We start from the raw sequence: 15,902 nt of genomic DNA on the forward strand, positions 1-15,902 counted from the left end.
ACATGTAAAGGCACAGCATAGGAGTTAAACCCTTTGACAGTTCATCAGTACAACACAAACGTCTACATTGCTGGCTGAGTAGTGGCGGACATTTCATGTGGTCTGGGCCTGAAGTGTAGAAAATGTTCATTATACACGGCTAGGCTCTGCTCAGCCTAAGCAAATAGGCTTAAACTAATCCTGTCAGAGACTCTCCTGAAGAAATTAATTGACTACAAATGAGGAAAATATCAAAACTTTAAGACAAAGCATCCATTTAAAGATGAAAAATGCACAAATCCAGCAAAGGAATGGGAGCATTAAAGTGAATCCATATCTTTGTTTTATTCAACATTGCTGCTCTTGCACACCTCTTTGCTGGATTCAAGTACGCTTTTTGTGTGCGTTCCCTTCCGAGACCACCGGCGACTTAACTAATACGCCCATAAAAATGTCTCTTTTTGACACACGTCTCGCTCCCCTCCCCGTACAAACCTTTCTGTTTTCTGCTCGCTTCACGCTGACGTTCTCCTCCAGTTTCCAATCAACATTTGCAATACAAGTAACTATGAGATTACATTCCGCTCCAGAATCCTCCCCTTCTCTCTTCAATTGCCATTGTTCACTCACGACACAATCCAGGTTTAGCCCTAATATATGCCTTACACACGTATTAAATCCATTTAAAGTATAACATGTATAGACACTCACCACTAATGTATGACAACGTAAGACGATCCATGAACACATAGAATCGGAGTCACGGTGTAGCCTTTAGCCGGTTAGCGCTAGAGGCTAGCAGGCTAGAGAAGGCCTTTCTCCAAGATGCATAATCCACACTGCTAATTCCAGTAACGATTTATTGTCTGTGGGGGAAAAAAACGCCTATTTTTGGAGAAAAAGAACTGACCAAAGATTCACAAATTTGCAGGGCCCTGAATGCTGAATCGGTGAATGTACCGTACAAATGAACCTCTAAAGTGGAACACAGTCCGTTCTGTGACACTTGTTGACTTCCCAGTAGTTCTAATTTTGAAACAAATGTTCCGCCGGTAAATAATGTCAAGTGAATTCATTAGTTCCAGGCTCAAAGTGTCACCCTCATAAAACTCCTTTCAACTCTGCAGACAACCTATGAAGTAACATCTTAGCTGTCGTACAGGTGGAACCGCAAGTCGACCACCATATGGGGGGTGGCCAAGCTTTTACCAGCGAGGGCTGCATACTGAAAAATGGCAGGGCGCAAGGGCCAATTTGATATTTTGTACGGCAACATATGCTAAGAAGTTTTATACATTTCAAGAAAAAAAACGATCTCAGCTTTGTGATACAGGTGAATTATTAGTGGATTATTAGTGTGAACTTTGGTTTTTGCTCTTTTTTCCCCCATTTGTGCTGTTTTTTTTTTTTATAAAGTCCAAATATTTCAACTTTCTTGAAATACATTTTCATCTTGTAGTATTATGACTTTATTCCCACACTATTTTGACTTTATTCCCATAATATTACAACTTTTTTCCCCAACCAAATTTTCAAAAAATTGCGCCTTGATTTTGTTGTTTCTCATAATATTACAACTTTTAAAAAATAACATATTTTTTCTTTAATCTTCCAACTCTATGCTACAAAAATGACTATTTTCCCTCATAATATTACGAGTTTATTCTCGTAAAATTGCGACTTTTTTTCCGTTAGAAGCCCTCGTTTGTCACGGTTAATTGGTTCCAGACTCGACCACGTTAAATGAATATCCGCGATATGAGTCAATGTAAATAAATGGAATATTTTCATACTGAGAGCTTAGAAAACCTGTTCATGAATTTCCAAATGCGGGCTTTAACGTTATTAGAGCGTTATAAGTAACACCCCAATATTTTACACTCCTTTTATTCTTTGTGTACATCACATTGCGCAGGGGCACGCCGCTCGCACAGCAAGCTACCAAGCTAACTAGTTAGCCCCCCCATATTACTTATTCTAAACTAAAGAAAGTGTTGCAAATGGAGTGGGGAGGAAGGACAAAGTAGATAAAAACTTACCACTTCCACACGGAATGAGGGGAGAACAGCTTTTTTCACTCTATCTCAGCCATGGCATGTCGGCTCGGCTCTGCTGCCTCAGTTGCTAGCTTCCATGCAGTGTGACGTCATGTCTCACAACATTACTGATGCCCAGGGACCCTAACACCACACATAACTTGTTTTTCAATATTTTTTGACCAATAATAGGCCAAAATAGCGGACACGTTTCCAACAGGTTCAATAAAATATCAAAGACTGATCCAAAAAATGTAGCATTATTAATTTGGTGTGAATCACAATATGGGGGAACTATGCCGCTTGGCGGAGGTCTACGCTGCCCGAGTGCTTCTCCAGTTGCTTTTTTTGTTTTGTTTCGCGTATTACAATCATTGTAATATTTCAGCATTATGCTACTAACGTTATTTTTCCCTCATGATATCATTCTTTTTCTCGTTCTTCTTAGATTGCAACTTTTTTTCTCTTAATATTTTGACTTTATTCTTGTAAACTGACTGCTGATTTTTACGTGTCTGCTCCTATTGTTGTTGTTTAGTTTTCTTGTTAAATGATATATTTAGAATGTGCCGCGGGCCAATAAACATACGCTGTGGGTTCACCAATGGCCCCGGGCCACACTTTGGACACCCACGTACTATATATTGAAACTAAAGACTTACAGTAAGTTGGACTACATGTAACAGCCGTTTTCAAAGTGTTGCAAGCTATTTTCAACAATAACAGCTGTGTTGTCATTGTCAGTGGATAGTTAATCTGTTCTGCTATACAAGCTGCACACTGACTACTCTGAAGTTATAGCCAAGTTTCATTTTGATAGTATTGTCTCTTGAGAAAATACACTTGTAATGCAAATGGTTGCTGATGATATAACATACACATGTTGTATGTTTGGGTGCAGGGGATGAACCAGATTGGTCATACACTGGTGAACAAAATCTTAAATCTGGAGGAAAATAATATATTTTGACCAAAGACTAATTTTTTTGACCAACAATCAGAAAATGTTTAAAAAAAATCTGAGGATGCCAACGTCAAATATGCATTTTTATGGGCATCTCAAATCTCTGATTTTTTCGCCATCCACAGGTGGGCCAGGGTCGTAAAACACACGAAAAACGGGGCTCTACAGTACAAACAACTCCTTCATGATCTATTGAATTCTACTCCACGTTTTCCCTCTGTCTTCAGTCGTCGCCCGGTCCGTGCTGTAGTTACACTAGTCGGCCACGGTTGGGCGCTGTTGCCTAACTATACCCCACTCTCTCTCTTCCTCTCCCCCCGTCAAGCCCTGCCTGCCTCTCTGCCTCAGCCAACCCGGGCTGTGCCGAGCTGCTCCCTGCGGGATCAGAGCGCTCCCCCGCCGGGACCCTTCTCTCACATCCCCCTGCTGGGACGCGGCTACATTTCCAGCCAAGCACTGCCTGCCTTGGCTTTATTATGTGTGTCTGCACCGCAGCCCCGCCAGCAGAGGCAGGCAGAGGAGGAGGGAGACTGGTAGCCAGAGTCAGGACAAAGAAAAAGCAGGGAGACAGAGGCTAACGAAGGGTTAGACTGCTCCAAATATTTGGCTCTTATTCACACCACAGGACAGGGGCTTTAGGGAATAATAAGAGAAGAGAAGCTAGTTTGTGGGGGTGGAGATGCGCTATGTCCGCGCCACCAGAGCACCACTAGCATAGGAAAGGACGGAGATCGGAGGGCAAACACACATTATCAACACACACAACAAACGTTCTCATCACCTGGACTGTCACCTCGGTGACTTTTATTCGAGACGACCACAAGTTGTTTATCCTACAGGTTGTACGGTGTGTTTTTTCCCCTTTTTTCACCCCCTGACTCCAGCGAGCGAAGGTGCCGCATTGCAACAGGCGAAGAAGCGGCGGCCAAGTGGAGGAGGAGGAGGGCACTTAACCCGCCTGTGCCCGCCTGCATGGTTAGCTGAAAACACGGAACGGAGCAAAACAGTCGAAATCAAGCAACAGCAGCGATGTCCAGGCGGAAACAAGCCAAACCTCGCTCCGTTAAAGGTAAGAAAACGTGTCTGTTTGCCGCACTGTTGAAAAGCCAAGTGAGATCAGAACCACGACTGACATTTTTTAAGGCACAACTTTGGCAGCTTCGTTTGCCGCTTCACTCATTTTCGTGCCTCTTCACTAATTGTTTGCAGTCGAGCACCTTGCACTAACATTTAAATGCAAAGACACGCACAAGCGCGATTGATTCCGCCGCCAAAGAGCTTTCTCAGATGCCACCCTGGTTGGAAGATAGTTGGCTCGTGCTTTGTTTTCCTCGCAGCTCTTGGACCGTCTGGTCGTTCCCTTTTTTATAATCCGGTCTATTTCAGCGTGTCTTCCCCAAATTGTCCACTGTGATCTTCTTTTGCTAAAATTCACCTTTTGACATGCATCTCAATGTGGACAACGCTGACGTTGGCCACGCAAAGACACACACAAGCGCAATAGCCTCGCTTGTTACTGATTCCACCGCTAAAATGTGCTTTCTAAGAGCGACACTACAATGCCCCAACTAGAAGAAGATAGTTGACTCATGCATTGTTTTCCGACAGCTTTTGGGCCATCAAATCATTTTATAGTTTGATCTGTTTGAGTGTGTTCTCCCAAATTGTCCACACTTGTTTGTCTTGTTTATCTAAAATGGACAGATTTTGTCACGCGGATTGTTTGCCGTTTAAGACTTTGCAGTAGTATTTGACACACACAAGCGCTTTGGCCGACAACTCCAGTTGATTCCACCACAAAAATGTGCAGTCTAAGAGCTAGACCGTCACGCTCAGGTCCTGGGATGGACTGTGTTAAATTCCTCTATCACCTGATCTGTTGGAGCATGTTTTCCCCAATTGCCCACTGCATCCTTGTTTTGCTAAATTCACCTTTTGACCCGCATCTCAATCTGGTCTTAACCTGCCGAGTTTGTTGTTTTGCATTGCGTCGATGCTGCTCATCTGAAGATCTAAAGAGTTCATTGCTGTTTCTTGTTTTTTGCAGTACATCTCCCTTCTTGCATTCTAATGATGCCCTCTGTGGTTTTGTACTGAAGGCATTAAAAGCTGATTTTTCACAAAGTTCAGGAGGTTTAAATGATTATTTTTTTCAACCAAATGGAGTGCTAATTACTGCAACACAGATTCATTGCAGTGCATGGGTGAATGGGCATCAAGCATGAGGGCATGTGGTGGCCTTGGCCTCCATGTTTCCTTTATGGGACCCAGATGGGCAACGGGATGGGCTGACCATGTGGTCGTCAACCCCCACCCCCACCACCCCATTTCCTTCTCCATATAGGCTTGTCCCACACGGACTGTCTAGGAAGCCAGTAGACCTGACACTGATTCAAACTGGGTGGTTCGGCTCTGAGTAGGATCTACTGGAGGGTTTCCTACTCGCTCCGGGATGAACTCAGATGGGTTGTGCTTCATCTGTCAATAAAAGCATGCCACACAGAAGTACTGTTATTATGTGTACTGAAAAGTGTGTTTTTACGTTTTCTGGTTGCGTATTATGGGATGTGTGTGCAGGGAATAGGTGGTCGTGTTTAGAAAAGTCACCTTTTATTTGCCCCGTATATTTGCACACTGAAAAAGTACTTTTGTTGGCAAAAATGTACCAAAAATATTCTAATATCAATACGTGTTTAATAAAAAAAACATTTAGAGAGCAATAAAACACGCTCAGAATTTATGCACATTTTTAATTTGAATGAACTGATTTAATAGCACGGTGGCCGAGTGGTTAGCATGTTGGCCCCACAGTCACGAGATCGGGAAGATCTGGGTTCGAATCTCCTTTGTGTGGAACCCGTAATTGGGTTCTCTCCAGTTTCCTCCCACATTCCAAAAGCATGTATGTTAAGTTAATTGGCGACTCTAAATTGACTATGAACGCGAGTGTGAAGGTTTGTCTATATGTGACGGATTTAAGAGCACATTATATTAGGCATACTCACTAGCTGCTGACCTCCACGTGAACTGCGAAATGAACGTATAGGTATGTAAAGCACCGGTCAATATTGACTTACGAGTTAGTTCTTGAAATGCTTGGAAAAATAGTACCGACCGGAACGACCCATGCAAATGTATTCTTGGGTGTTTTGCTGCGGTTAGATTGCGGTTTACCCGTCGAAGGTCTTAAATGCTCAAATATTTGTGTGTTTGGAGACGGAAAGCAACCGTTTTTGATGTAATGAATAGCCTGTCAACATCAGCTGTCTGCTTATTAATACAATAATGACCAACCACAGGAAACGAGAAGAGGAAGCTTTGCTTGGAATTCCATAGAGCCGAGCGCTAATGGGATTTTGAGCAGTAATGAGATTTTCTTGCTTGTCTTGGTTTGTACTGAGTCATTTGCGTGGTCCGTTTGTTTGTCATGGCGTACACCTTCCCCTTGCATTGCAATGGAATACAGAAGTAACATTGAATTTTGGTTGAGGAGCCGGTTTCTGTTTAGCTATTGGTTGTGCATGTGCAAATGCCGGTTGAACTCATGCATTCAGACATGGCGTTGCTCCCCCTTGATAATGAATATGTGGCTGTTATACCACCTCTTGTTGCTGATATCTGTCCATGAACAAATCATTTGCAGCAGACATGCTGCTTTTGTTTTTGCCCTCTTGGTGTGTTTGTGTGCACAGGTGGTCCTCGTTTTACATTTCGTGGTTACGAACGCAGTCCTATAACTTATTAACTCATTCAATCGCAGCCATTTTTCAAAATTCAACCCCTTCAGTACCAGCCATTCTTTCTATTCTTTCTAATTCACTTTGTCACTTTAACCTCCGGTATGTCTGCCAAGGCAGACTCTTCTGGGTGCAGTGCGTCAAAGAAAATGGAGGAGTGAAATTAGACATAAAAACTCAGAAAGTGGAGAAATCAACAAAACATGTCTCTCCCTTCCTTGCAACGCCCCTTCCAGCATGCAAGACAACCACAGGGATAAAAGTTAGATGTTTTTGTCTTTTTTTTTTCCTATTACTGTTTCACATACTGTAATTCTTGCATTTAATCTTTTTTAACACTGTATCGTATATGTCCTTCATGTGTTCTGTGTACACTGGACTCACATCGCAAGTCGTAAGAATGGAAGTCATTCGTAGATGCTTGGAAGATTTGCGTTTGTTTGTTTGCATGCATCACAGACATGGCTGTGACATCATGACAGCAGTCTGATCTCAGCAGCCTGGATAACCAGCTTAGCTTCAGTCAGGCAGCCAGGTGAAGCAGAGCGAAGCAAAGCCAAGGCCGAGGACCACCATCACCACCGCCGTTCTGTGTACATGCACCTAAGGTGCCGCAGGCCTCGTAACCTAGCTTGCATAAGCCGATGTGTAGTCATGCATCTGTGTGTATACATGCCTTTTCGCTATCTCCTCTTCACACCTTGCCCCATTGACAGCTTGACAAGACCTGGCATTGGGGGACGATGCAGCAAGATAGAGTTGGAGGAGAACACAGGGGTTAAGGGTAAAAGGGGAGACAGAGAGAGAGGTGTTTTGGGGGGCGGGGCAGGTGAGTGGGCAGGAGAGCGGGAGCGTTGGAGGCCAGAGCGAGGTGAGCATCGCCAGGGGATTATCTGTGTTTTCATGTTCTTCTGTCTTTCACCTGCTCACCCAACTCTGACTGGCTGGCTGGCTTACAGAGGCACTGGCAAGCCAGGCATGCCAAAACAATAACAGAGAAGCACAAAGTCCCACCTCATCCATCTCTTGCCTTGGATTCCCAGCGACTCAAAGTGGTGCTGGGCTAGACCGTGAAATCACATTTTCAAGTGAGGAAATCGGTATCTCACGGGTCATACTGCGATCTTACAATATCACTTCAAAGTAGATTGTAGAATAAAACAAGAACGACGACATGCGCTTGCCTGGAAAGTGACACTTACGTGGCCAAAAGTGGGTTACTACTACAGATGGCTATTGGGAATGTAATGGTTGGTTCATTTCCAACATGCCTCTCAGTTACATTTAGGCACAGTAATCCGTCCCCACGTCGTACTTCACGCTGCTTCCTGAATATGGCCTGTTAATAGTCAGACATATACATATTTAAGCAGATTTGACATACTGTATTAAGCGTTTTCAAACATAAAAATGACTAAATAGTAGAGGTAGTCGCAGTATTCTACACTGGTCACTAGGTGTCAGTAATGTTACTGTAATGTTCAAGACATGAAACACAGACACCAGACTTAATCGCCGGAACAACAGGCTTTTATTGCAGGTTTGAATGAACTCATGACAGGCACAAAAATCCCAAGTAAAACTCCCTAATAAGAACACGGGCTATTCTGAACCCCGATGTCACTTCCTGTCCACCCCTCACTCAGCTCCCGGACCACCGGAACACATTTACAGCAACGCACACAATTTTTATTTATGTCTTCAATTGCTTATTTTCTGTTCTTGTCTCTACTATGCTGGGTAATACGAGTGTAAAAGTGACTGTAGGGGTGTTAGTTCATGTCTAGAGGGCTCCAGTGATGTTAAAAAACATATTTAGAATGTTGTAAACACGTTTTTTATGCTCTAACTACAAAAATCTTCCATTTATAAATGAGGAATCACTTATCACAGTTGGGTCTGGAACCAATTAACCACGATAAATGAGGGATTACTTTACATCGCGTGTTTACACTTGCACAATTCAGCATGTCTGAAAAGGAGTAGGAAGAAGCAGAGTTTATTTAACCTTACCTTCTGCGTATGTCTCAGCAGTCATTGGTATTCAGTTTAACATGTACCAGGTTACCACATTCTAATAAGGATAAAGAATGTGTAGACTGACTGATCTGGCATTTATATCAACAGAGTTATGTAGTAGCTTAACATTTCAGAGAACTTTTAAGCTATAAAAACGGCAACAAGGTGACATAATTGCATTTGATAAGCGCTCGGCAAGGATCATTTCAATGAAAGAATCACACCCGACAGGAAGGAGGAAGTGAGAGCGTGGAGGAGTTTAGCGTGCAGCGGGTTGCGCATTGTACGGAAATTTTAACGCATGCCTATGTGCGCATGCGCATGTGCACTCGTGTGTGCACACGGAGTTCGGTTGCAAATGTGAAAATTTAAAATAATTCAAATAGTTCCATTTGAGCTGTCACAAAATCCAAAAATATTTTGTGTCGAAGTGAAAGTTATGCTTCAAATCTTTTTTTTTTTTTTTTAAAAAAGGCTCTTTTTCTCCCTTTTCTATTTGGAAACTGATATTTTCCTGAAACGTACCTATGTTCTACTGCTGATTACTACAGAACGGAAAAAGGCAGAAACTTTTTTTTTTTCCTAATGAATGACGAGAGTCTAATCTTTCTTTTGGTAGGTTCCATGTTTATATAGCCATAGAACACAATATTTTGTGTGCCTTGAAAGATCAGTCAAAATAGTCTAAAATGGCCGCTACTGAAAGGATTGTTGAATGTAATGGATGCTACAAGTAGAAGCGTCATGGATTTTGTGCACTGGTACAAAGACCGAAGAAGAGCAGGTTGTCCTTCCAGATTTTTAGAAGCTGCAAACTCTTCCTATACCTCCAACATCAAAAGGATATACAGCCACACACAACCATGTTTTAGAAGAAAAATTAACTCTGGAGTTATTAGAGTAAATTAATTCTTCATAGTTTTCCAAATGCTCTATAAAACCCGCGCAAATACACAGCAAAGAAGGGTGGTCTTTTTTGTATATACTGATAACAGAACTGGAGGGAAAGGAATGGAGTGTGGCTCCCCAGGCTGGCAATTTAGCGTATTGTCTGCTATGGAAAGCGTGGTGGTTTTAGTTTATCTATAAAAAGTAGGCAGTAGACTGAAGTTTCTTAATTTTTTTCCAACTGACTTGAACATTTGAATGTAAAGAGGTTTCGCCTGGAGCTGCTTTTTAATGTTTAAACAGGCAATTTATGTTTATTTGATCAGTGTATTGTTTTGTCCTCTTCTAAAAACATTTCACTGTTGCAAAGCATGCTTTCTTTCGCACTTTCTGCCGTTGGAATGCGGTAAATAAATAGAACATTTTGCAGATAATCAAATAAGATTTCTTCAAATGCCTATCCCTCGTCGCTGCCCGTAAAAACAAATTGTTATAAGGTGAAATTGAAATCGATCCCATTACCCTCCTTTGCAGGACCGTGTCAATATAGCAAATAAATGGCTTGTCCTGCAAATCAAACAGCTGTGACTTGAAATCAATCAAATCTAATGGAAGAAACCATAGCAAACAGAAGTAATAGTCTTTATATTACGATAACTGTATTTTACACCTCTGACCGTATTAACACACTTGACTAATTGCAGTCTGCTAATTGAACATGGACAAATAGTGCAACAATTGGCCATAGGAGTGTATGATAGGATGAGCGAAGAGGTGGTACGGGGAGGGGGGGGGGACGTTTCTCTCTTATCAAAATATTATTTCAGCGGATTAATCCGTTTTTAATGTGTGCCTTTAGTGAGACGCAGCAGCAAAAAACTCCTCCTCTGTCTGCTCTGCCAGCCTCTCTATCCTATCTCTGTCTCTCCTCGCGCTCGCAGCTCTTAGCCCCTCGAGTCTCTCATGCATTATGTAGTGATGATTATTACTTAATTACACATTAATAAATCCGCTTCATTTGCAGGACATTAAACTGGAGTTGAGCACATATGACAGGGAGATGGAGGAAAGCAGGAGACCGGAGAGGGGGGTGAAACAGGGAGCACTTACTGAGTGTCTATTCGGTTTGTTTAGACTGTTGCTTTTCGTCAGCCAAATGAGCCTTTTGACCAGAAGAGCAAAAGAGAGCGAGTGAGTGAGTTCCTCCAGGCTAATGGCATCATTTCCACTCAATCTCCTCCTTTCAGCATCTTCCTCCAGTTTACACCCTTTCTCATTTTCTCTTTCACGGTGTGCACTGGGTACTGTGTAAACAGATTTTTTGTTGAATTATTAAGAACTTTGCCAGGACCCACTTCACACACTTCTTCCTGTTCCGACGCCATTGCCCCCATTTGCAGTCGTTTGCATACAGACACAATTCGCACTTGTCCGTTTCAATGTGTTTGGCTCTGCTGCTTACTCTTTAAAATCAATTAGGATCGAGTGAAATGTTATGTCACTTTGCAATCCAAATGTAAGGAGACTCGGCGACAATAATTATTCATTGCCTGGAGTGAATGTTATCGACGATTAAGTGTTTAAGACATTAAATTAACTAGCACTGAGCTGCCAAAATAGGTAAAAATTAATTGTGGCTGGGAAATGTCCTTAAGTAGCAATCTAGTTTAGAGCGTACATTGTTATGATACTCAGCTGAGGTGCGTATCGACACACACAACAGCCAGACGTCTCACTCGTCTTTTACAACCTTTGAGCGATTCCTCACTGTTAGGGTAGTCCAGTGCAACTTACTGTATATCTGTTCTCTTGTCTGCTCTCCCCCCGCCTATTTTTCTGTCTGTCTGCTTTTCTCCGACCACATCTGGATTGACCATTTTATAGTAGCTTTAATGTCATCTTTTGGCAGCGCTCACTGAATTTCACTGGCCGACTGGCGCTTATAAAAGTCACAGTGCCTACACACACGCCTCTGTGTTCTTGTAGGATCAGGATGTCGCTGAGAATTTAGTGGCCACAATTAGTACCCACGTGAAATCACAGGGCTGCAATGTACATGTGGCATTGGGTTATGGCGGAGCGGCTAGACTTAGACAGACTTTATTGATCCACGAGGGAAATTGCTTGGTTACAGTAGCGCAATTACAGAAGACAAAGACAAACTTAAATAAAATGCAATGCAATATGAATAAAATATAATAAAATCCAAAGAATATAAGAAACAAGATTTGTATGTTTACAAACTGGGTGTAAAAATATGGTAAATACAAGTAAATTTACACTTTACACAGACAGTAAATTTACACAATTCTGTGAATTATCTTTTACAGACAGGAGAGGTATTGTAGAGCTGGATGGTGAGTGGAATGAATGAAGTCCTGTAGCGTTCACTGTGGGAACGGAGCTGGAGGAGTCTGTTGTAGAATGAGTTCCGCGGCCCCTCTATTGTCCGATGGAGTGCGTGGGTGGGGTCGCCCATGATGGAGAGCAGTTTGTCCAGTGATGATGACGCCGTCGTATAGTTTGCATAACTGACTGTGACACAAAATTCAGTGTTTGTGTGTAGACGGGCAGAAAAAAAGTGGAGCTTTTTGGTTTGTGTCATCAGAAATGTCTGACATTATCTCATGGTTTCAAACTTTATTGAACAACAGAACATAAAGTCATTGACTGAGTGTTTCATTTTGTGCACAAAAGAATATTAATTCAAACACATCAGTGTACATGTATTATCTCAATACACTAAGTCCCCAACTTATGAAAATCCGACATGCGAACTTTCGGAGATAAGAACAAAGCCGACAAGTCTATATTTTCATGTGTTTTGCCTTATAAGTCCACATTTATACTGCTACATGCTTGACCAGCAGAGGGCACTGTGACACCGCTAATGGGACCAACAGCGTGAGAACAAGAGGATGAGGGAGAAAGCTACATTGTAGCTGTATGATACAACCCGGACACAGCGTGTGATTAAAGTTTATGAAGAGTTAATAGGCCTGCTTAATTCTACACCACCCACAGAACACTACCTCTTTTAGAAGAGTCTAACCACGACGACGATTTGTCCTTTTTTTCAATAACTCCTCCTCCACCACAACCAAGGACGTATGCTCGACCACTCCTCTTCAAAGGTAAATAACATTTATCATTACGTATTATTATATCATTTTTATTATTGTTTTTTGTTAATTATCCTGGTTTAATATTACTACTACATCCAAACTCATATTTACATACATATGCATATACTGTATATGTATACACGTACATGTAGTACCTATATCACTGGTAATATTACCTTTTCTCCGACTTAAGAACAATTCGACTTAAGAACCGTCGTCTGGAACCAATTGTGTTCGTTAGTTGGGGACTTGGTGTACTGTAATCTCTCGTTTATCGGGGTTACTTAGTTCCATATCTGACGGTGATAACTGAAGTAGGATTCCTTATTTATAAATCTGTTTACCGCCTTCTAAATATATAATTTTTATGTAATTAGAGCCCTGCAGGAATAAAATAGCACCCCTATAGTCACCTTTACACTCGTATTACCCAACATAGTGGACATAATAACAGAAAATAAGCCATTTAAGACATAAATAAAACTTGTGCTCGTGTGTGTTGCTGTAAATACGTTCCGGTGCGAAGGGAGTTGACTGGGGCGGGGGGACAAGAAGTGACAGTGGGGTTTCAGAGTTGAGTTTTAATTTAGCGAGGGTTATGACCACAACAGTAGCTCGTGTTAGGGATTATTGTGCGTGCTGTGAGATAATTCAAACCTACACTAAAAGCCTGTTGTTCGGGCGATGAAGTCTGGTGCTCGTGTGTCTCACTGAACATCACTGACACCTAGTGACCAGTGTAGAAACCCACATATCATCGCAACATCTTTGAATGCGTCTTGTGATTCCCTTATTTACTGTAATTTACTTTATTTAGCCATTTTTATGCTTAAAAATGCTTAATTTAGGCATATGCCTGTTTGTGTTACTCAGATAGAATGGTGATTCATTGTTGCTGTGCGTTAACTTACCTGTGCGTGTTGTGCTGTTTATTTTTGCGTTTGTGCCATGAGTGATACCGTGGATGTTTTTGATGACCGCCTGTCCATTGGCACTGTGTTGTGTAAAGACAAGCCACACAGACAGCCATGTGATAATGTGTTTGTGAGCAACGGTCAGCAGATATTGCCAAATTTTTCTGTGGCGCGGGTTTTTTTCATGATAATGAAAACCGATCTTTTTAAAAATTCTGTATAGACGTTTTAATGTTCACATGGCCAGGATGACGCCACCGTTTGTTCACATACAGTGCAAGCCCACCTCCTTTACGCTTTCCACAGGCTCTTGTCCGCTCCGACTGTGCTGAAGTCCGCTAGCGCCACGTTAGCACCTGGGAGGCTAGCTGTTAGCAATGTTTCCGTGAAGCACAATAAGCTACACTCCCTGAAGGTCTTGACATTCTTTGTCAGGGCAGCCAGGTCGTCGACCTTGTTTGGTCGTGAAATCACGTTTCCCGTTGATAATAGAAGGTACCGAAGGTTTGAATCTCCACCTCCTTGCTAGCCGCTTGGCTTTCATCTTAGCCCCGGCTCTGCTGCCTCGATACGGTTTCTTTCCTTAGTGGGTCAACGGGTAATCACACGGATGCGGGACCTCGCTGTCATGGCATGTAGGAAATCCATAGTATAGAATATATTACTTAAAAGGTGAGAATAGAGGGAGAACAAAAAAAGCTGCTTGGAAAAAAAATGTGTATCTATGTTACATACTGTATATCGATATCAGTATCGGTAGATATCTGAATTGCAAATTGAGAGTTGGATATTGGCAAAAAAGCCAATGTCGGATATCCCTCGTTAAAACATTGGGTCACGTGACATGACTCAGGCTCTAATATCAGCCAACCTGTATGAGTCAAATCAACTATGAAATAGTCCTAAAAATAAGCTCTTATGCGTTGGAATTACTGCGGTGTCAGCTCAATGTGTATGAACAAATGCCTGCCATCCTACATACTGTATTTATTTGAAATCAGCTCCACTCGATCATCTTTTTTCAAATAATACAGGATTCTAGCTTGTCACACTAAAATAAATCATTTTTATTGTAATTTGACTTATCAAGGGCGACTTGTGTCATGTTTTCTTTGTGGTGTGCCAGATGCTTTTGACAATAGTGCAGCCATTGTGCTCATACTGTGTTAGTCCCGAGTTAAAGGTTGCATCGGCTTTGCATAAAAGCTCGCCGAACCATTAAATGGGTTTCTGAAAGCTTTGTTTGAAGTTCTATTGACTACTCAGTTGGGAATTGATTAGATTTTTCATTTTTATTTAATGGGACCAAACAAGCTAATAGAATTGGTGACCGGTGGAACCCGGTGGCACTTTGCATCGAACGTAATGGGGGCTCACGTTGATCTACACTCAATTAAGACCAAATTACTTGAAGGTTTGAGTGAAGCCTCAGTTTGAAACGCTGCTTTAGGAGCGGCACTGTTGCAAATGACAACATAACGGATGGCTGAATTCATTTAGCAGCTTCAGTTTCGCATCCATGGTGGGGTGCATGCTGACTACGTGTCACGTTGTCGCGTGATGCTGAATAGGCCAGAGTTCTTATTGTTGTTGTTAGAAGCAGGCTGCAATGTTGGCATTAAGATTTCATGGAAAAGGAATAGTATTTATTTTTTCAGTGCCTCCACTGGGGAGGTTCTGTTTCTATCAGCGTTTATGCGTTTGTTTGGCAGGATCATGCAAGAAATACTTGAAGAACACATACCCTTCAGGAGGGGTGGGGCACTATAGGGAAGGACCTATTACTTTCTGGTGTGGATCAGGGATTTCTAAGAAATCAGATTTTTCTGATTTGCATGAATCTTGTCGACAAAATTCATACAAATGCAGCATGTGTCTATATCTGAGGTGCACAGGTTGGTGCTGACACTTTTTTTTAACATTGACATGGTCATGGTTTATCATCTGTTAACTGAATTTTTGATTTTTCCTCCATGATTTATTGATTACATTAGAGCCGCCTGCGAAATGCGAAAATATGCTAATACAAGACAGACCCATAAAAAAGCCTAAAGAAGCCTGTTTTTATATTCACTATAATACTGTATATCAGTCTGACTCACCGTTTCAGCTTATAAACAACATTAAACTCATCACATAGCATATTAACACTCAAAAGTTATACCTCAGAAATATACAAACATGTACCAATACCCAAAATGCATTTCATTTGAGAAAACCAATTCATTGAAGGAGCATAG

The 15,902-nt window shown here is 41.8% G+C and overlaps 1 protein-coding gene across 2 annotated transcripts in view; it reads left to right on the plus strand.

Annotated features, from left to right (window-relative positions):
* Positions 1-3,357: 3,357 nt before the first annotated feature.
* znf423 (zinc finger protein 423) overlaps positions 3,358-15,902 on the plus strand; it is a 169,530-nt gene continuing 156,985 nt past the window's right edge. Inside the window, exon 1 of one of the 2 annotated variants that reach the window (XM_054775407.1) lies at positions 3,358-4,048. In XM_054775407.1, the coding sequence (XP_054631382.1) occupies positions 4,009-4,048 (40 nt within the window). In that variant the 5' untranslated portion in view covers positions 3,358-4,008. The remainder of the gene's footprint in view (positions 4,049-15,902) is intronic. The other variant, XM_054775408.1, reaches the window with a different exon arrangement.

The sequence above is a fragment of the Dunckerocampus dactyliophorus genome, chromosome 5 (genome assembly GCF_027744805.1).
Source record: "Dunckerocampus dactyliophorus isolate RoL2022-P2 chromosome 5, RoL_Ddac_1.1, whole genome shotgun sequence".
NCBI classification, from domain to species: domain Eukaryota; kingdom Metazoa; phylum Chordata; class Actinopteri; order Syngnathiformes; family Syngnathidae; genus Dunckerocampus; species Dunckerocampus dactyliophorus.